General features: G+C 38.4%; 2 protein-coding genes across 6 annotated transcripts in view; one reads left to right on the top strand and one right to left on the bottom strand.

The window, feature by feature from the left end:
- Positions 1 to 22,506, bottom strand: part of CNGA1 (cyclic nucleotide gated channel subunit alpha 1) — a 62,305-nt gene that overhangs the window by 35,874 nt on the left and 3,925 nt on the right. For 2 of the 5 annotated variants that reach the window (XM_036998594.2, XM_073237658.1), the window contains exons 1-2: positions 9,165 to 9,367; positions 6,800 to 6,935 (exon numbers count right to left, since the gene is read on the bottom strand). The exons of 2 other annotated variants lie outside the window; for them this stretch is intronic. The gene's annotated coding sequence lies outside the window, so the exon portion shown is untranslated. Of the gene's footprint in view, positions 1 to 6,799; positions 6,936 to 9,164; positions 9,368 to 22,506 lie in introns of those variants that run through there. One more of the 5 variants, XM_073237657.1, reaches the window with a different exon arrangement.
- On the top strand, positions 825 to 21,034 carry NIPAL1 (NIPA like domain containing 1). The gene is made up of 6 exons (XM_017650907.3): positions 825 to 983; positions 9,249 to 9,515; positions 12,685 to 12,741; positions 14,918 to 15,008; positions 16,518 to 16,678; positions 17,201 to 21,034. The coding sequence occupies exons 1-6, from the start codon at positions 938 to 940 to the stop codon at positions 17,827 to 17,829; spliced, it is 1,251 nt and encodes a 416-aa protein (XP_017506396.2). The 5' UTR covers positions 825 to 937; the 3' UTR covers positions 17,830 to 21,034.

The following is a 22,506-nucleotide window of genomic DNA, read 5'->3' as shown; positions in this document are numbered from 1 at the left end:
CAGTAGTTTATTTTGCAGTAACTACATAATATCTAAAGTCTTCTAAAAATAGGCAGCAAAGGAAATTACACCCATTTCGTGTTGCACAATGATCTACTACCAAACCTTCCACTGACCAGTTGATTAGATTGCTTAACTCACTCTTTGCCTCTAATCCCTCATCTATATACTAGTAGTTAATAGACTATGTTGTGAGATAAGAGTTAATACCTATAAAGTACCTACATATGTTAAAGGTAAAGCAAGAATATCTTAAAAGTTGGCTATGTTTTTTTGCAAGAATCTGTCGTTTCAGTTTGACCCTTGCCTTTCTCTTCGGTTTATTGCAATTGACTGTATGATTTGGAAGGAGGGGAGGGCGCGGGAGTTGGAAGAAGGGAGCTGGAAGGAGGGACCGCGGGCAAAGCTAACAGCACAGAGGGGCAAAGTCTGTTCTAAAGACCCCAGAATAAACTTCAGCACGGTAATTAGAGCAGAATTCCAGCGGCAAACACCATACAAAGCCGCTAAAGCAGGGCCCTCAGATAAGGGACAGGAGACGCTTCGATTCGCGATCAGAAGGAATCCTCAGCACAGCCTTTACTGAACTTCCCAAGGGTTGGCTTGGCGGCCTCCACGCTCCGAGGGATGCCTTTACCCTGTGGGGCGCGTCTGTGCTTCTCCACTTCTCGGATCCAGCAGCGGTTCCTAGGGACACCAGCGGCGGCTGCAGCCGCCAGCGCTGGGAGACAGACAGCCCATCCTCCCACCGCTGAGGGGCGGCTCGCGTGGAGGCCCCACCCAGCCACTCCTATTGGCTGAGGCTGCCAGGGGGCGGGGTCAGCGCGCACCAGTCCGAGACCCGGCCGCGCGGCCGCAGAGTGGGTAGGTGCGGAGGAGGCGAAGCCCAGGTGGGTGAGGAGCTGGCGCTGGTGCCACCAAGCCCCGTCTAGGGGCCATGAGCGGGCAGGTGAGGCTGCCGCCCGGAGAGCCCTGCCGAGAAGGTGAGTGTCGGCTCCAAGCCGGAGGACCTGGCATCCGAGTGGCGACGAGACTGGGTTGGGCTGTCCCGGATCCATGTGGAGACCAGAAAGGGGTACCCTGACTCTTAACGCCCTTTTCATGCGTTTTCATTCAGTCATTCAGCTAGCCAGCCAACACTCATTTATTGGCGCCTACGATATACCAGGCTTCGCGCGAAAGCCTGAGTCGAACGAGACAAACGCGGCCCCCACTCTGGTCCGGAAGGCAGAACCATGTAAATTACAGCGTGCCGAGTGTAGTGACCGGGAAATTCAGGGTGCGGCGGTCAGGCTTCCAAGTCTCGTCTGACTCAAGCCTTACTTCCAGAGGCCGCGTAGAAGTCATCCAGGGGCAGGGGCGCGCCCGGGGACCGGGCAGGGTCCGGTGCTGAGCCCCGCACCTGCTACGCGAGGGTCACACTGGGAGGTCAACTCCGGACCCTCCTGGGCTGCCCACGTCTCTCCTCTTTCTTCCAGATGAAAAAATCTCCAACCTCGGTAGTCTTGCGTCTGACTCACTGTGCAGGCACTTCTTGGCTGCTTAAGGCGAGAACTCAACAGAAAAGAAGGGAAACCGGAGGCAGTCCTTTGAGGTTTCTCGCTGCTTAATGGGCTGGGGTTTCAGCCCCACCCGAGTCCTATAAAATCTCTGGGCGCGGCCCCTTTGCTGGGTGCTTATAACATTGGCAGGCTTTTTACAGTCTCGGTACAGAAGGCGCGTGTGAGCTGGGATTAAAGTAGGGACGGCGTGCCACCGCCACCACCACCACCACGGGCGCGTCGGCGGACAGGGAGCGTGAGCATCAGCTGCAAAGACAGTTCTCACAGGGTGCTGGGGAAAGCCGATTTCTAAGATACGCGTTAGCGACGTAAAGAGGGAGAGGGGCGGTGAGGGCCGTGGCAAAGTTGAGGGCAATTTACCCGGTTTCCTCTCCAGTTTATTCTTTGAAGCGGAGAGTTAAAAAAAAAAAAAAGGAGCTATGAATTAATCAAAAGAGAGAAAGGATACAGAGAAAGACAAAATGCCTGTACAATCCACAAACTATTCAAAAGCTGAGGTTTTGGAAGTGTTTACTAAGGCAGCTGGATCTAGAATTATATCCTAGATGGTCAAGTTGTCTGACCTTGGTCGAAGTAAATCCTAAACCAGTAACTCAAGAGTGTTACTAACGCATCCACCCTTGTTTACCCACAGATCTGTAAGGAAGGTGTGAATTTCACGCACCTGTTTGAATTTAGGATGTTTTTCCTGCTTTGCTCACCCATTTAGTACGAACAAGAAATAATTCAAGCTCAATGATTAATCCCTGTGATTAGTTGTGGTAATTAATAGTGTGGGAGACTGGTGGAAAAGACTGGAGAGACATCAGAATCCTCATTATCAGTAGTGGGAAGAGATCAGGCTTTAGTATCCAAGAGTCTTCTTGGCTATGACAGCCTACTTGAATCTTTCTTCATCTATAAATAGGGGGCAATTCCTGCAGTTTACAGTTGTGAGGAATAGATGCAGGTGGGATTTCATACAAAGCCCATACTTTAGAGCCTGACATGGAGTAAAGGCTCAATATTCCATTTATTCATTCAATCAAATGGTGAGAGGCCCATGTGCCAGGCACTGACCTAGGAGTTAGAGGGATTTGCCGGTCTGATTCTACACTCTCATAAAGCAGATCATGTGCAAGAAACAAATGAATAAAAAAGGATATCACTAGGATGGTTGGTGTCATGGGTAATGTAGTGAGAAGGTTGGGGATGCTTAGATTGGATACTTGGGGAAGGCCCTTTAAAGTTACATTCAAGCTGAGACCCAAATGACAGAGTCCATCATGAGATCTGAGGACAGAGCATTCCAACTGGACTTCCAGGAAGAAAAAGTTAACCCCATACTTTGGTTTTGACTTTTAAAACCATAGATGCTTCTAAAGGCCTCCTAATCTAGAATTATCTCAAAAAACACATTGAAATCCACATAAAGTTTTTTTATTTAGGTTTTTTATATTATGTCACACATCCTACAACTCTCAATTTGAGTTCAATGGCTAATAATAGAGCTTTAATAACATGAAAATATGACACCATGAAGATAGAATGTAAGAAATACACCCATCACCTGTAGAGCACCAATCGTGTGACAATGATGGGCCAGGGAACTGTAAAGGTTATGAAAGAGCCAAAGGACAGAAAGACTGGGCAGTGAAGAGGCCAACCATGCACACACACTTCAGTGCATCTTCTTGAGAGTTCTGACCTAGTTCTGCAGTAGGGATAGTGAACTGGAGGTGAGTAGAATTCAACGGTTTTCAAACTTTTCTTGGACTGACTGAACCACCTCTCCAGGGCCCAGCCAACTAGCGGAGTGAACAATGACACAGGCGGTGCTTAGAGCTGATGCAACCTTTCTTCATGTTTTGAGAGGAGGACATTTAAGGAACTACACTCTGAGAACTAGCTATATCTCTCATGAACTGATTAGGGCATATCCCATTTTCATGTATATAATAGTAAATTTTAAAAAAAGTTTCACATAAAAAAGGAAGCCATTTGCCTTTGCTCATAATTACATCCTGTGAGTTTTATTAGGTAGTTATTTCCTTTTTACAAATACTGAAACTGAGACCCAGAAAATTGAATAAAGTTTCATAATTAGTGATCAGACCAAGCACAAATTTATCTGGGCCTTTGTTTTTTTCTGTGGGTGCCCATCCCCTTTCTCTGACCTCTTGGATGCAGTGGTATACATTTTAATGACTCTGAGATTTTACTCTTAAAAAATATCCTTATCATAAACAGTTCTCAAAATTCCACCAAATGAACACAGCTTTTATCATCAGAAAAAAAAAATGCATTTTCTTTGTAAAACATAGCTGCTTCTCTGTTACACTAAAAAAGATTTCCTCCAGATTTTTTAAAGTTGTTTTTCCAGGCTTCAGTAGGTTTCTTAAGTGCTGGAATTCCAAAGTATTTAAAGGTAGTTAAAATTCTCCATTTCAGGTTGTTCAGAAAACAATGTGCTGTTAATTATTTAGTCTAATATTTAGTATGAACTGCAGATTATTGTTTTTAAAAACCTTTCTACAAATACATGCTTCTTTCAATATTCTTCCTTTGGTTCCTTTCCTGCATCTTCATTCTTTAAACCGTTTTTTAATTTCCAGAGGCCTTTATCTTTAACCATTTAGTACCTGTAGTACTGTATAGATTGTAAAGTGTGAAAACAGCAGGAATTTATGTAGGAAGCCTGGTGGTCAGCCATTCTCCTGGAGTACTTGGCCTCCAAATCCACTGAAGTGGTAAGATCTTGTTTGACTTTTTTAGTAAGTCAATACTGTCTTCTCAATTTTATTTTGGTTATTGGAAATAATGAGCTCCTTACTCAGCCCTATCAAAGTCTATATGTACCTATACCCACTATGACCTGATTTCCAAGCTTGCTCAAAATTATTTCTCATTCTTTCTCCACGCCAAATTTTCTCTGAATTATTTCTCATTCCTCTCCTGCTCCCCTTATTCCTGCTAGTTTTCTCACTCAGATTGTCACGTCCATGAGAACAGAGACTGTTCACCTGTTAGAACAGGGCGGGGCACACAGAGCTCCGTAGGAAATGTTGAGTAAGTGAATACCAAACATTGTGTCTTGCATGGTAGGTGTTAAACAACTATTTTATTGAGTGAATAAATGATATAATAGATATATGGATATGCAGTGTTGTTATGAAGCCATAACTGAGCTATAAGAGGATGTGTGTTTCACTGCCTATGTTAAGTAGAGTGATGTGGTGGAAAGCAACTGACTTTCTTTAGATAGAGAGGCAGGGAAGGCTTTTCTAAGAAGTGACATTTAAAGTGAGAGTTAGTGAGGAGGCTAGTTAGCTATGCCAGCTACTGCTCAGACTAAGTAACAAAGCTTTAAGGTGAGAAGGACTTTAGCCTGTGAAATGAAAAAAATAGTAGGGAATGTGTTTAGAGAGATAACTAGAGGTAGGATTCTGTAGATCATAGAGATTGTGATGGGATTTGGGGGAGAGAAGGCAGGGTTTCCTGAATGAGAAGGGAAGCCATTGTAGAATTGTAAAATGAAAAATTACAAGATTGGACCTACCTATCTGAAGACTTATGTCACCTGATCTTGACCCCTGCTACTCCTTGACCTCATCTCATACCATCACCCTTCTCACCCCAGCCAGCCTGATTGGTGACAGTTCCTTCCACCCCTCAAACATGTTCCCACTCTGGGGTTTTTGCATTTTTACTTAGCAGAGAGATTTTCCATTTAATTCTGTTTTTTTATTTTTATTTTTTAACCATGCCACTTTTTAAATATACAATATTATATTGGTTTCAGGGTACAGCATAGTGATTCGACAGCTATATACATTATGAATCTTTACCACCATAAGTATAGTTATCATCTGTCAAGATACAAAGATGTTACAACATTATTGACTATATTCCCTATTCCCTATGATTAATTTATTTTATAATTGCATGTTGTACCTCTTTAACCCTTCACCTATTTCACCCATTCCCCACCCCTCACCCCATGGCAACCACCAGTCTGTTTCTGTGTTTATTAGCCCCTCACTGAATATCATTTGCAAATATATTCTCCCACATAGCAGGTTGTTGTTTCATTTTGTTGATTGTTTCCTTTGCTGTGCAGGAGTTTTCCAGTTGGATATAGTCCCACTTATTTATTTTTGCTTTTGTTCCTTTGCCTGGGGAGATATATCCAGAAAAAAATTACTAATGCTGATGTTCAAGAGTTTACTGCCTATGTTTTCATCTAGGAGTTTTATGATTTCAGGTCTTATATTTAGGTTTTTAATTCATTTTGAGTTTATTTTTGAATATGGTATAAGACAGTGATCCAGTTGTATTCTCTTGCATGTAGCTGTACAGGTTTTCTCAGTACTAAAATTGAAGAGACTGTCTTGTACCCATTGTATATTCTTGACTCCTTTGTCATATATTAATTGACCAGATAAGCATGGGTTTATTTCTGGGCTCTAATCTGTTCTACTGATCTATGAGTCTGTTCTTGTGCCAGTACCATACTGTTTTGATTATTGTAGCTTTGTAGAATACCTTGAAGTCAGGATGCATAATAGCCCAGCTTTGTTCTTTCTCAGGATTGCCTTGGGTATTCTTGGTTGTGGTTTCATATGAATTTTAGGATTATTTGTTCTAGTTCTGTGAAAAATGTCATTAATTCTATTTTTTTTATTCCTTTATGCTGCTATTACTGCTAACCATGGCACTCAACATATTATGTAGTTATTAGTTTATTTATTTCCACCCATTATAAGGAATGTAAGAGAGTACGAATTTTATTTTACTCACTGTTGTATCCCCAGCTTCTAGAAAATGCTTGACATATTGTAGATAATAAATATTTGTTGAATCAATGAGTGAAAAGATGACTAGTGCTGTTTCAGAGAATGAGAGACAGAGTAATGCAATATAATGTCAGAAGTGAGCAAACTTCAGAGCATATAAAGTTTTTTAAAAGTCCAGGATCAGAAATTTAGATTTTGTTATAATTGCAATGAAAAGTCAGGGAGTCAGGGTGCAGGGGAGTGACATTATATGATTCACATTAGCTGATATTTGGAAAATACATTATAGGGAACATAAAGAGACTTCACTCATTCAGTCCTATGCTAATAGGAATAGGCAGGTGTACAGTCAGCTACTGCTAAATAATACACAGCCCAAAACTCAGTGGCTCAAACAATCATATATTCTTGCTTATGTGTCTGTAGGTCAGCTGACAGTTGACTTATCTAGACTGGGTTTACCTGGGTGTCTCTGCGTCAGGCTACATGTCCATCTGGGTGTGGCTCCTTCATGAGGGATAAGCTCGGGTCTGCTCCATGTGTTTTTATTCTGGAACTCAGACTGAAGGGGCAGCAGCTCCTCAGGAAAGCTCTATTCCTAATAAATACAGAGATGCAGAAAGTAAACCCAACCACATAGGTGCATTTGAAACCACATAAGTGAGTAAGTGTGTTTGAAGCATATCACCAGCACTGATGTCTTATTAGCTACCAACTCACTTCCGGCCCACCTGGGGAAGAATACTCCACTCACATCAGAGGGGTAAGGGCACAAATATTTGCTGAATGATAATCCAAACTAACCCATAAAATAGATGGTAAGACAGTGCTTTTCTCAAACTGGAAATATCTTGCAGTGATTTTAAATGTATGCAATCACTGACTTTTTAGAAATTGGAAATCCTACTCCATGTAATAAACTGGACAATTTATTATTTTCTATAGGCAAATTATACTTGAAAAAAATTGTTGAAAGCATTTCATCTTTGTGTAAACATTAACTTTCAGGTGACTTTATTTGTCGTTTATATTATATTTTTCTTTTCTGAAATAGAGAGCATACTGGCCTGGGAACCAGGTTACTTTGGCAAATCCCTTAATATCTTGGCATCAGTTTCTTGAAAACATCTCTCAACTGCAAGTGCCTCTGAATTTAGAGCCGGTCTATCAGCAACATTTATGAGCCACAAGGATTTTAAGTAAATTACTCTGGGAACAAAAGTCACTCATGTTCAAACACAAAATTATAGAAGGGATCTTAAAATCCCTGAAACTCCCTCATTTCAGAGATAACCAAACTGAAGTCAAGTGGTAACTCAGCTTGCCCAGGATGATAGTGTTAGTAACAGAACTGAAGGTAACGAAAGGTATATATAGTCCTATAGAAAATTTAAATTTTTATTTTTTAATTTTCAAATCTTTGTTTTTAAATTGTAAGTTGTTTGTGTATGAGTAAATGTTCACACCTGTATGTAGGAAATACACATTTCAACTCTATGAAACTGCCATTTTGGTAGGGTCAAATATCATTAAATATATATGGTTCAACATAATTAAGGACATTAATAGTACTGTTTGTAAGTACAAAAACACTGAAATTACCCAAGTGTCCACCAACTGTAAAATAGAAAAAATAATTGTAAAATAGTCAAACAGTGGAATTCTATGTAACTGTGGGAAGAAAACAATCCCTACACTACATGCATCAACACTGATAAATCTCAAAAACAAGCACGTCACCAAAGAATACATACTGTATGACTCCATTTTAAAAGACACAAAATAAGTAACTTCCTATTTAAAGATATAGTCATATAGGAGAAGTCATATTTTTTTAAGCAAAGGAATGTCAGTCAGAAAAATCAGGATAGTTGCTACCTCTGAGGGGTAATGTTTTATTTCTTAAATTGGGAGGTTGATAGCTCTTTATATTGCATTGTTTTTCTTTATAATGAACACATATTTCTTAACTATTAATTACTCAGTACTTAGAAAAATAAATAATAACATCAAAGAGGTAATACATGCTCCCTGCTGTCAGGGATATAGGTTGGTACTTTAGAGGGCTTTTGGCAGTGTCTATTAAAGTGAAAAATAATTAATTAAATCCATTTCCCTATGTTAAATAAAGTCTAGGTTAAACTCCCTGGATCATTACTTTGCTTACTAGAATCTTAAGAAGTCGCCTCTGGTTTTGAGAGACCTCTGATTCCCCCGAGACACTCAAAGTCCCTGCCCACACACCCTACTTCCCCCAGCTCCCCCTCTGCGCTAGGCCACCCACACCCACCAAGCCACCAGTCCCTCCTTCCTCCCCTTCTTCAGTCCCATCTGTTGTAGGCTCCCTCCGCAACATGCACCCAAAATGTAAAACAATTTCAGTTCTAAGGTCATAACTAGACAAGATTTTTATTATTTTTCCTGCCATAAAACTTACAGTATTAATGCCCACTGCTTACAATGAGAACTTACAAAATGCAACAAAGATTATTTGCTCTCCTTATCACCCTCTGCCCCCACACCCCCTAAAATGTCGGAAACATTTTGCTGTGTCAACAGCTTAGAAAGAATATTGTTTCACTGGAATGAGGTCCACCCACATTGTTTTCGGAGACAGTTTTGGAATGGTTATGTTAACTACATAGTAATGACACTAAAGCAGCCATGCAAGTCACTGGAAAGTCAAGTTAGATGTTTTCTCAGGAATTAATAAATTCTGTAAGGACCTGTGGGAGCCAAACTGAACATGCCCACAGGCCCACGGGCCGCCCGCTGGGGACGTCAGTCCATGCAGCAGTATAAAACTGTTTCAGTACCATCCACTCACGTTTCTCTTTCCTGTACAAAGGGAGTGAACATTAGTGCATCTCCCTTTTGTTTGTTGACATTTCCTTCCCTTTTTCTTTTCCAGGCTACGTGCTGTCTCTGGTCTGTCCAAACTCCTCCCAGGCTTGGTGTGAGATCATAAATGTGTCACAGCTGCTGGCTTCTCCCGTCCTCCTCCAGGACCTGAATTCCAGCATAACCAATCTGAGCACTTCTGCAAATGTAGAAAACAAATACAGTCTTTATGTAGGCCTGGTACTGGCAGTAAGTTCCAGTATATTTATTGGCTCCAGCTTCATATTGAAAAAGAAGGGCCTCTTGCAACTGGCCAACAAGGGCCTTACTAGAGCTGGTAAGAAACAGATGCAACTAACGAAGTCAAGTTTCTAACTGCACATAATCCTATTTTAAGACCATAGTGCAGCAGTGATAATATTTTACTGTGTCTATTTTAGCCCTTATCTCTGTTCTTAGCAGTTTTCCTCTCCGCATTTTCCAGGATTAAGCTGGCTGTGATTCCTTTCTGAGAGACTAAAATTCTTGCTTCAAGAGGTTTAGAGTGTCATGTGTTCTACTTTCATAGCGGAGTCTGCAACTTCAGTATTCAAAGTCAGATCATGCTACTCCCCTGCTCAAACACATCAGTGGCTTCTCTTTGCCCTCAGAATAAAATCCAAAGTTTTCTTCCTACCTCTTGCATAAAATGGCCCTGGCTACCTCGCTCCAGCATCCTCTTCTGCTACCTTCCCTGTCACCTAATTTTCTCTTGGAATATACCACGATCTTTCCCACCTCAAGATCTTTCCCTTCGCCTGGAACTCTCTTCTACCTGCCCTGCATTTGGCCAAGTCATTCTGCAGACTCTTAAATATCATCAGCTTGGAAAAGCCTTCCCTGATCCTCCTTTCTTGGGAGGTTTCCCTCACTACCAACCCCTGTCATTCTCTATCATTGCACTAAGGGTTTCCTTCATTGTACCTAGTATAATTTGTCATCATGTATTTATTGTTTATTTACTTGTTAAGAGGTTTACTTATTTATTGATAGTAGATTCACAAGAGCAGGAAACTTCTCTAGCATAGTGTTTGGCACCCAATAAATATTTGTTAAATCAATGAATGAATAGCAGAGGAGTTAGGTTGTTATTTTTTTAATCAATTTATTTATTTGTTTATTTTGGTATCATTAATATAAAATCACATGAGCAACATTGTGGTCACTAGATTCCCCGCATTATCAAGTCCCCACCACATACCCCATTACAGTCACTGTCTATCAGCATAGTAAGATGCTATAGAGTCACTACTTGTCTTCTCTGTGTTATACTGCCTTCCCCATGACCCCACCACATTATGTGTGCTAATTGTAGGTTGCTATTTATAGTGACATTTCACGTGCTGAGTAGCTCCTCTTAACTATCCTTCATTAACCATGAATTTTCTATTCATTCCTATCAAGAATAATATCATAAAAGAGGTACATATTATCCTAAAGTTCATATGGGAAAGTAAATAACTATAAATTGCACAAACATGTTTATAAAAGTATTATTAAGAGATTTGTACCTTCCAAAAATAAAACATACTATAATGCTTATGTTTGTTAAAATAGTTTGGTACTGGTATTAGGAAAGCTAGACAAAATAAGATAATCAAAAACTTATAAGGGGACCCATGTATGTATAACAATTTAATATATGATTTTTAAAAGTGGCATTTCAATCCACTGGAGAAAAGATGAACTATTCAGTCAAAACTATTGAGATAATTGACAAAAATTAGAGGATAAAAATGTTAGAGTTTAGAGTTCTACTTTATGCCATTCAGCAAAATAAATTATATAATAAAGAGTTAAATTTAAAGTGAAATGATTTTTTTTGTTTTTTTAATTTAATTTAATTTTTTTATTAAGTGAAATAAGTTTTTAAAAAACCTTTACAAGATGGCCTTTCTAAGTAGAAAGGAAAGTAAGACTGTATTCTATGTAAAGGAAAAGATTATCTGGATTGATAAAAATTACCATATGGAAATACCTTAACTGATAAAAAGCAAATGACGTATTGGGAGTAAACTTTCAAATATGTCAGACAAAGGGTACTTAAGATCAGCATTATATAAAGAGTAACTATAGTCAATAAGGAAAACATTCATACCCTAATAGAAAATGGGAAAGCATGTAAACAAGAAGCTCACAAAATCAGAAATGCAAGTGGCCAATAAACATGTGTAAGTAAATGTTATTTCACTAGTACCCAAAGAGATACCAACTACATAACAATGAGCTCCAAGGTTGCCTACCATTTCAAAAAGGTTTTGTTTCTTCTCTAAAAGATAAGGCCCTATATTTACAAGGGACTTTAGGAGATAAATAGCCTTCCCAAACTTTGCTGGAAGGAGTATAAATGGATTCAAACTTTCCTAAGAGAAACTGGGAAAACTTAAAATTGTTATTTATTGTCTTAAAACCTAATAATTCCACTTTTCAAAATTTATCTTAACAAGTGAACAAAGATGCCACTTAAATTTACATACCAGGATATTATTTAAGGACTTTATATAGCAAGAACAAGACTAAAAACAGTGTGTGTGTGTGTGTGTGTGAGAGAGAGAGAGAGAGGGAGAGAAAGACATACAGGTTAAAAAAATAATGATATGCCAGATTTGGGAATAATATTTGACCATTAATTATTAAGGACATGATGAATTATTATGATGTTATGTTTTTTAAAAGACAGATTATGAAATCATATTGTAATATGATTCCACTTTAGTCATTTGCAAACTTTGTAAGGAGAAAATCCTAAGTAAACATAGTTAACTACCTTGCAAGATAGATCTTCACAGTTAATATATCCTGTTTAATTTAATTACAACAAAATCAGATAGGTCAACTTCACAAGTTAGGTTTGTTAAAATTGGTAAGAAAATTCCATTTTCTATAGCAAACATAACAATGGTTTAAGGTCATGCATTATAGTAGTGAGAAGATAACTCTTCGTTTATCTCTGGAAAGCTTTTTATCCTTTTCAGTAGACTAGAAGGAAACTCAGTTTCATGGTACCAAGTTAGAGAATAAGTATAGGCCAGATGGCTAATGTTGGTTACTCGGATGGACTATCTAAAATCTCAAAAGCTCTTACGTGAACCATTTTTGTTAGGTATCAATGTAATTTACATTTTGCAGTTTTCTTTTTTAACTGTAGCTGAAACCAAGTATTTAGGGCTTATAATATTTTATGTCCACACCTCTAACTGGCATAAATACAGTAAACCTAATGGTTCAATCAAATTTTCTTGCAAAGGAAAAAATTTACTTTCTGTAGAAATCAAAGGTGATGTAATAGAAGACATTAGGAGATCTTTTGAAATGACCAAGTAACTAAGCTACAGGACAAGCCATACTGATCTGGCCTTAAGTCCTGCTTTTTCTAACCATATTCCATTACCTTTCCTAGAAGTCAGTTCTTCAGACCTTCTTCCTCCAATTTTGAACTTCATTTTAATTTTTTATTATTTTCCTAGGACAAGGTGGACACTCTTACCTCAAGGAATGGCTCTGGTGGGCAGGATTACTCTCAAGTAAGTCCTTAATGCTAAGAATCGTGTTTGCTTGTAAAATAACAAAGTCCATGGAATTGTTCAAAGTTGATTCATTTATGTCCTTGGTAAGGATAACATTTTAGTCTGGGTTGTATGGGTGTAATATATTGTATTATATATCAAATAAGTCATTTATTTAGAATTAATTTTTACTCTTCCCTCCCTTCACCCCCATGTTCTCAACACTTTCTTGGAATGCAGGGGGGAAAGTTAACATTTGAAATATATTTTATTACAAACTTCTCCTTCTCTTGTATTTTATTTCCCGTAACAACTGAGGGTAATGCTTCCCTCCCACATTTTCCCAGGTCCCAATTGGAATCTGTGACTATTAAAGCTGTATATTCTCTAAGAAATGGGTATATATTCCTGGCCAGAACAAAAAATGGGTAAATTAAAGCCCACTCTGAACAGGGGAAAACGAAGTTTGTCCATCCTTCCTTCCTTATTGACTTGCCCTGAGAATTCAATGAGATTGCAAAATACGAAAGCACTTTGTAAATGATATGTGATGTCCAAATAGAAGACAGTGGTATCTCCCTCAGCACTTTTGCAGATTTCTATCTTCCCATAAATCCCCTGAACTCATTTAAATCCCAAACCTAAAACTTCCAAAGAAAAAATCTCATAAACGTCATTTCACTTGCTAGTCATCTCCCTTGGCAGCCAGAAGCCTTAAAACATCCATTTATTTTCCCATACCAACTGACACGTTTCAGTATCTGTGTGATTCTGTTTTAAGAAAGAATTGGGTAAGTTTTCTTTAATAGATGTTAGAATCTAAAAGGATGATGAATAAAAATAATTAAAATGTGTATAGTGCTTTCAGTTTTTAAGGTGTTTTCACATTTCATTTGAGTAAGAGTTGACAAGGACTGTACCAGGAAGATTCTAGATAGATATGTGGATCTCTCTCCTTTTTCTCTTGTGTCTCTCCACCTTCTATGCTCACAACAGCATGAACACATAAGGAGACTATTATATGGCACATTTACAGTTTTGTTCTCATCGTGTTCAAAATTTATGCCAGCATTGAAGGAGGAAAGCATAAGTCTTCAACTTTTTAAATTTTATATAGTGACAAACATGCAGTATTTTAGTCATGAAATTAATATTTTCCTGGAAAACTATCTATAAAGATAAAAATTTAAGTAATAAAAAGTATTCAAAGGAAGCTTGATGGCTTAAGCAAGCTGCCAGGACCCTTCTTATGAGAGCAGTCTCCTAATTTGCTCAGTTTTGTAAGTTTTGATCTGTTTTATGGTATTTTCCTAAAGCTGAGTACTCCTGGACACTTGGTGGGGGCGGGGGCTGGGGACAGCCCAACAGCCAGAGGGAAAAACAAGTATGCTCTTCTCTCTTACCTGTTCCAGAAGCTCTCACTAGTGTTTCCTTGGCAATTTGCTTACAAAAAATACTGTGTTCTGTGGGCAAGTGTTCAGTTATGACCCATAGGAATAATTTGGCCCCAAAATGAGAGTCCAGCTCTTAGAGGGATTTTCCCTCACACTAGAAGTGATGTGCATCACGGTATTTCATGGAAGTCTGCAGTTCCTCAGATAAGAAAAAAGTTCAGGAGCACATCCTTGTGACTTTAAAACAGTTGCTTGGATCTCCTTGAGCTACTGAGATACTGTTACATGCTTGTAAATCATCTGCGATTCCGAGAAGCCTGGCTGCTTGGGTCTGCGGTAGGCATTTCTTGGTTACCTCCTGCCCAGACAGTAGATCTCCACAGCGCATTCTAATTTCCCAAGTTGTTGTCCTTGTTAATTTACATAACAGAAGGTATTCTTAAGCAAATGGAATAAAATTTTCTCATTCCAAAACTACCTCTCCTAGATTTCATCAGAGTGACCAAATACCTTTTGGGTACTGAAGTAACTAAAATCTCTATGGGAAGTCATTTAAAATGTGCATGCATCTGTCACCACTTTTTGTGATTTGAGAGCATATCACCAAGTAATTACAGTTTATCTGCAGCTCTTAATACCAGTCATCCCCCACCCTCCATAAAAAAAGTTAAATTATATCTTTTAACTAGATCTGTCAATATCTTTGGGATAAAAGTCTCCTGCTTTTGCATGTGTTGTTTGTTTTTCTCCTCCGACAAATAAGTCCATCTTTTATATTAATACTGCTGCTTGCTTTCCAGTGGGAACAGGAGAGGCTGTAAATTTTGCAGCTTATGCTTTTGCACCCGCCACCTTGGTCACCCCACTGGGCGCTCTGAGTGTTCTCATAAGGTACGTGAGCAACACGGGGCCTGGCTTCTGTAGGGAGCTCAAAAACATGATGAACTTAAGTAAGAAATATATTGCTAAGCATATCTCAAAATGAAACAGTCACAAAAATAATCTGAGAAGACTACACAATAAAAAGAAATAGGAAATAAATTGTCTTACTATTATTTTTAAAAACCTATGAGAGTGACCCTAGTTTCCCGCTAACATAAATTGTTACATTTGTGACTATTCAACACAGTTTTTTCTCCCTCACCTGAGTTAATTGCAGCAACCCTTAAGCCTTTCTGTTGTCAGAGTAGCTAATGACTATAGTTACCAGAGGACTTTGAAAAATGTGGTGTTTGGGTTAAATTTCAACTTTTACCAAAAGTCTTGCATTGTCTGCTGGATACTTCTGTTTGGAGACCTCTTAGCTTCTTTTAGTACTCAAAAAAGGAATGACTTTCCTGTTCATAGAATGTAGGTCTATTTTTTCTGAGTTGATCTTTATTGTGATCCCAAACGAATGTCTTCAAAGAGAACCTTGAACTCATATTTTGTAGCTAAGCAACTGTTTTGCTAGTCTTTCTTTTCCTTTCATTTCCGTGCATTATCAACCTCTAGCAGAAATCTTATGAGAAGGCCTACCCACTTTTTTTCACCTTCTTTGTAGGATCGTTGCGAGGATTATATGAGTCAATACACATACAGCCCCAGAACACACCTTCAGGAAGTAAATGATAGCTATTAGGAGTGGCGGTGGTTTCGCTGAGGTTGCAGTTCTCACAAGTGGCCACATGAGGGCGACTCTAGGAAAGTACATGGTAATTGACCCGAGTCTGGGCGCACATGGGAGCTGATAATGAGCTGGCGAGACTGCCAGTACTCAGGAGAGGAGGCTGGTGTGCAGGAGACCCCCAGCAGACCTACTGGTGGAGCAGCTGAATGGCATATTCTGGTGCCCCCGTGGTGTCACTCTGGAACTTCCAGAGGCCACAGCAACCTGAGTAATGGAAGCATTGGGTAGGTGAAAGTATCAGGGCAGTAGGAGCTGGTAAGGAAGTATTTCAGTATTTTTACACCCATATGGTTGTATTTGTGTGCACTAGCTAAACATCAAGGCTGAGCAGAGTAATTCTTTAGGCATATATCTTTTTTGGCGCTTTCCTGAGCACACATATTTTAAATATATTATGCCAGTGAGATGTGAAAGATCTGCCATTTTGTTTGACTCTACATGGGAGGATGGGGAAATCGAAAATGAATTCAATGGGACCTCTAAGAAGGTCATGAGAAGATAACAGGGGTATAGAATGTCTACCATAACCCTTCAGATATAAAAGCAATTATGTAGATTTCATTGAGCATCATTTCTGAGTTTTAAAACTAATCAGGTTTTTCAGTGTCATGTAGCACATTAAGATCAGTTGATTGGGATACAGTCTGCCATGTACCACAGTGTGATTTCTGAGCAGCTCTAGAATCAAAATATAACTGAGAAAGAATAATTTTTTTTTCTTCTCCCAACAGTGCAATATTGTCTTCCTGTTTTTTAAATGAGCACTTGAACATTCATGGGAAAATAGGCTGCATATTAAGTATATTGGGGTCAACTGTGATGGTGATCCATGCTCCACAGGAAGAGGAAGTCGCTTCTTTGCATGAAATGGAAATGAAATTAAGAGACCCAGGTCTGTGATTCAACTGAAAGAAACTCAAATTCTGCTCCACTTTTTCTCCGCATCAAATGAATTTGTAATAATACTGTTACCAGCTTCCCTACAAGCCTAGCGGTGGGGTGTGAGCTACAGCAAGATTTGATTGAGTTTTACGAATCTTCTGAACAGGAGACACAACTTATTTTTGTGTCTGTGCCTCCTGTTTACCCAATGAAAGGACGAGATGTGAATACAAGAGGCAAAATACATACTCCAACCCAAACCTAGGCCACCTTCTCCCTCTGAAAATAAAAGTCAATCAGATAATACCTGCCCTACCTCATAGTATTATCTGTAAGATTCAAATGCTATGGTTGTGAAAGTCCATTTTAAAATGTGGCAAACCATGCAGTAAAATGTTATGGTTGTTGTTTAATTTAATCTCACTTCTCTTTCTAAAACAACTATGCTCCTAGACTCCTGACTAACCAGAATTCATAAATACATGATCTTATTAGCATTTTCTGAGGTCTAATTCTTTTTTCTTCCTATCAGGATTTATTTCCTTTGCTGTGATCATAACTGTGGTCTCCTTGGTGCTGATTTTGATCGTGGCTCCCAAGAAAGGGCAGACCAATATATTGGTCTACATTTCAATCTGTTCATTGATTGGAGCATTTTCAGTTTCTTCTGTCAAGGGCCTGGGAATTGCCATTAAGGAACTGTTGGAATGGAAACCAGTCTATAGGCATCCTCTGGTCTTCGTTCTGCTGGCTGTACTTGTGCTTTCTGTGACAACACAGATCAACTATCTCAACAAGGCCCTGGACACCTTTAATACATCTCTTGTGACTCCCATTTATTATGTGTTCTTCACATCCATGGTAGTGACTTGCTCCACCATCTTATTCCAAGAGTGGTATGGCATGAAGGCTGGAGATATCATCGGGACCCTCAGTGGTTTCTTCACCATTATCAATGGCATCTTCCTTCTACATGCTTTCAAAAACATTGACATAACCTGGAGTGAGCTGACATCCACTACTCGGAAAGAAGTCTTCTCTCTCAACGGCAGTGAAGACAAATATGTCTTGCTAGAGAACATAGACTGTTCATCCCCAGCGTACGATGATGACATCACCTTGTTTAGCAGGGCTGATGATCAAGGTCTCCAGAAACCCTGAACTTGAACCAACATGAGACACTTGGAGAGAAGAAGGAATACCTGATTCTTGGAAGAACTATTAGGAAAGCTGACATTTTTGAAGTTCCAACTAAACATTGAGATATGAGGTGAAACAAAATTGCCTTCATTTCTGGCCTTCAAATTTGAAAATCAAGATTTTGATCCTTCTCCAGAAGCCTTCTGCTGTTTTTCATCTCTGCAAACTTGAAATATTCCCTGCCCATAAAAGAAGTCAAAGAGTTAGATGAATCTCGGAACAATGTCTTTCTTTGGGTCACAGTGTATGTGGCTCTTCGCTTCTTCGGCTGCTATTCTTGTTCTCACAGTAATTCATAGATGAACTTAACTATGTGCTGATGAGCAGAGTATCAGTCACCACTCTCTGATGAGTCATAGTTTCACATTACTGAAACTGAGAAGCAAGATCATTGATGCTTTCCCTTCCCTTCCACAACTTCCTTTTTTCTCAACTAGGCAGCTAGAGAGAGGGTAGGGTGTTGAATTAAAAAACTGACCTGCTTTGGAAATCTCCTTCATGGGCAGAATGTACAAGACACAGATGCCCGTGAAGAGCTTATGAATTGTAATTTATTGACCTAACATAGAAGTTTATTACCAATTAAAAAGGGGAGAATGGAGGAGGGAGAGAAATACTTTACACTTCAGGTAAATGAAATACAACTTTTCTTCTTTCCACAAAAACAAAAAGAAACACAAATCGTGTTCACAGGGTCTTTTAACTCAGACCTGAACAACAGAAGACAAAATCAAGTTTCTGGAGAAGTCCAGCTGAATTCAGCTTTGAAGTTCCTTACTCCATTCATTTTGTTCCTTTTATTATTATCCCAAGGTCATTTTTCTTGTTGATGTAGAAACTTTTATAAAGTAATTGCTGTATTATTTTAGGGTTATACTATACACTTCAGTTTTTCTCAAATGTTTAATTCCCAAAGTGTGGGTTTTCCACAGACTGTTTGGAAACACCTAGAAATGTCTTAGTGAAAATTACAATGAATTATAATTTTTCTCTTGAAATTTGGTACTTTCACCCTTATTAAGGAAGATATAATTAGTTACTAACTTTTTAAAAAATATACACATCCTACCACAGTAAGTGGAAGATTTATCTTTTTCTGTTGTATTTCATCCTGATCATGTTTTCCATGTATTTTATCAATAAGTGTTTGGGGAGAATAGAAAGGGGAATTACCTTCCTAGAAAACAAAATATTAAGACTTTGGGGACTATGCCAGGAAAATACCTTTTGCATATTAAAACTTACATAAGATTTTTTTGTCTCACTCCAAGTGCATGGCAGGAATGATCTGTTTGGTGGTCTTTAATGTTTATGGACAGATTTCTCAACACTCATTGAACTAATGAAAAAGAAATTGGCTAGCTTATTTCTAGACTAAATTTACTTCTCTCAAAACACAGCAAAAAAACCTAATCAAAAAGTAGTGAAGTTTAAAAAAAAAAAGACCCTCACGTTGACTGGCATTTTCAAACAACAGTTTTGTTTGTAATCTAGCTCAAGTGTATCCTGGGTAGTAATAGTAAATTTTATTATTCATAATTCTATTAAATTCTGACTTGATCATTTCCCCTGTTCTGTTGGACTATGACTGATGTTCACAGTGATGACCTGAGAAAGCTGCAGGTCGTTAAGTGTCATTCTACTCTCTTCAGCATAGTGTGCTATTAAGTGAAATTCAGTGCCTTCTAAAGTTTTGAAAATTGATAATCCATGGAAGACACATGGGTTGATACCTCAGGTCAAATACAAGTTTACACTGTTGACTGCTGTTTCATTTTAATTGTATATCAGCTATATAAGCTATGAACACAAGTTTGTAGGAAAAGTTTTTTCTGAAAAGACAGTATTTGAAAATTGTAGAAATTCTCTTAAAGTTTTTCTTTTTTCTGCTGTAAAGTCTGTTGGTTTTGCTAGGACACCTTCTTGGGGAGGAAAGTATTGGCATCCAGCCGCAGGCTGTGGTGGTTCTCCACTCTGCTGAATTTTAGTATCAGGTATTTCTTAAATGTCATCTGTTACAAAGCTTTGCCCTTTGTGTATTATGCTCAGGTTGAAACCTCTTGACACACAAGAAACTGTGTGTACCCTGGAAAATGAACTGGTGTTGACACATATGCCCAGAAGAAAGGCTGAGAAAGGTTTAACAAAGTTGAAATATGTTGAAAAACAATGAAATATTTGAGAAACTCTGAAAATCTCTGATAGGCATATACATTGAAAAACCGAATGTTATCGCAAATCTAAAACTAAGAATATTTTTTCCCAAATGGGAAGATACTTGTCTAACGAAGAATAAAATGCTGGATCCTTTTATGCAGACTAACTATGTTGGTCTTATCTGGTAGTAAGATATATGTATATGTATATATTTTAATATTATATACTTTATTTATCTCACATAGGTACCTTAAGTAAGATTTATTATTTGAATATCTGCACATGTGTCATTAAGGATTACAAAGCTGGCTGTCCTCACACAGCCAAATGGAAAGATTTTCCTAATTCTGTGAAGATAGTTTCATTTTATTTTATAACTTAGAATTTTATTCTTAGGTAATGTTTAGTGATTTTATTTTCAGAATGTTCAGATTTTATGTTCAGATTACAGAATGTTCATAAAACCTTTTGATTTAGCAGCATGAAATTAAATTGACACCTTTGTTTTAAGAGTGCGAAATCAAGTATATGGAAAGCACCCTGTATCATATATGCCGGGTACATGAGGTACTTAATAAAATTTAGTTCTCTATGAATCAACATGTTAATTTTATAATCTTAATGCTAAATAGGTAAGGGCCATTAGTTGTCAGTTTTTATACATTCTTCTTCTCCCAACATGTGTCATGTTAGTTCATTTTAAATAATCCAAGTGACAGTGAATGCCATCATTACACTATCTCAATGTCAATACAAAATGATTCCAACAATAATACTGTATTTTTCTTAACAAAACCAATAAAACTAAACTAAATGCAATCTTCACATTGTGGGAGAGTAATTTATATGAATATATGTGAAATGTTCTCAAATATTTTAAACAAACTGTGTTCATGAAATTTTCTTTTTTTCAGTGTTTATAGACACTTCATTTTAGAAAGTTTACCAATTTTAAATGAATGTTTCTGTATATTTTTCATTTGCAATAAAATAATAGGGTTTAACTATGCAGGTTGGAGTTCAGTTTGTAGTTTACTGAAGCTAAATATATGTAATGGCAAAAATATTCCCATCTGGTTTAGAGGTTAAAAAGTTTCAAAGTTTAAAAAAAGAAATCTGTACTTAGGTTAATTTTGCTTTGTCATTTTACCTGAAATGGAAGTCCGTTTTTCAGAAGGTTCTCTACAAAACCATCTCCTGTATAAATGATTTGTTATCTGAACAAAAGGTAGGAGAAACTGTCTTATCTTTCAATAATTTCATTGAACAAAATAGGAACTCATAACAGCCAGTATCATGAAATCTTCCCTAAGTTTACAAATTTAAAAGAAGGAGGACAAGAAAGCCATCTAAAAATATTTAGTAGCATTGCATTGAATCTACATCTGCAAGCTCTCAGCAAATTGAGGAAACAGAGAGAGCGGAAAAAAATTATAAAAATATTTGGTAGCATTGCATTACAGTAAAATTTACCTTTACAAACCCTTAGTGAATTTCCTTCTAGCCCCTGTGGAACCTCATGTACTGAGCACATCACCATGACTTTATCAGTTTTCCCTGTTTTGATCTGAACTCATGTTTGAGAACAACTTTTACTTGTTTCTAAGGAAATGAATTGTCTAGGGTACAAATGGCCTCTTGTTTACCTGGGTCTCAGGGCCCTTCCATTCCTGTTATTTTATAAATGAGGAAACAGAAATAATACACAATTCCCTAAATCACTAGGTATTTAGGGCCAGAATGAGGACAAAAATCCAAGCTTCCCAATACACCAAATTCTCAACCTGTGGATGCAGGCACAGTTAAGGAAGGCTTGGTGGAATCAGCTGTGTGTAAAACAGTGCACCTCCACAGAGCTGGAAGAAACTGCGATTCCAGCAAGCTGTGATTGTGGAAAGCGAACATTTCAGCATTCTGCCTGCAATGGACTAAAAGCTTCTGAGAGGTAAACTGAGGTTACAAAGGGTCTTAAATTTTGTTTCTAACAATGAGTAACATATTTTCCCCAACTTGAAAGCTTTGACTGCACAAAAACAGCAAAAGAAAAGCTTTTCCAGAGAGCAGACTACCTGAGCCACCCTTTTTCCACCTCAGCTACAAATCATGAAAAACCTTTCTTTTTGAGGGTAAACAATCTCTGTAAGCACCATTAGTATAAGAGAAAAGCGTTTTAGTTTTTATCTGTTGAACTTCTTCTGTGGCTGGGGATGGGGGAGGGCAGGAATCTGCAGGCCGAGCTCTACTGGCCTCAGGAGCTTGTCCAGCCCCGAGGAGACAAAACCTCCCACTAGCCTTCTGCCCTGGGACACTCATTTGACCGCATGGACCTCCCTCCCACCCAGCCAGGTGCAGGCTGCAGCAGCTGCTTGACCCGGGGAAGCAGATGGACAGCGGTGGTGAAGAGGTAAATAAAGGAGCTGTGCTCTGAGCACCAGGTCCCTAGAATCCCCTCCCACAACTGCCTTCGGTAATCCAACCAGG

The sequence above is a fragment of the Manis javanica genome, chromosome 5, assembly GCF_040802235.1.
Source record: "Manis javanica isolate MJ-LG chromosome 5, MJ_LKY, whole genome shotgun sequence".
Taxonomy (NCBI): Eukaryota; Metazoa; Chordata; class Mammalia; order Pholidota; family Manidae; genus Manis; species Manis javanica.
Note: the sequence above shows the minus strand (reverse complement) of the source record. Positions and strands in the feature narration are given on the sequence as shown.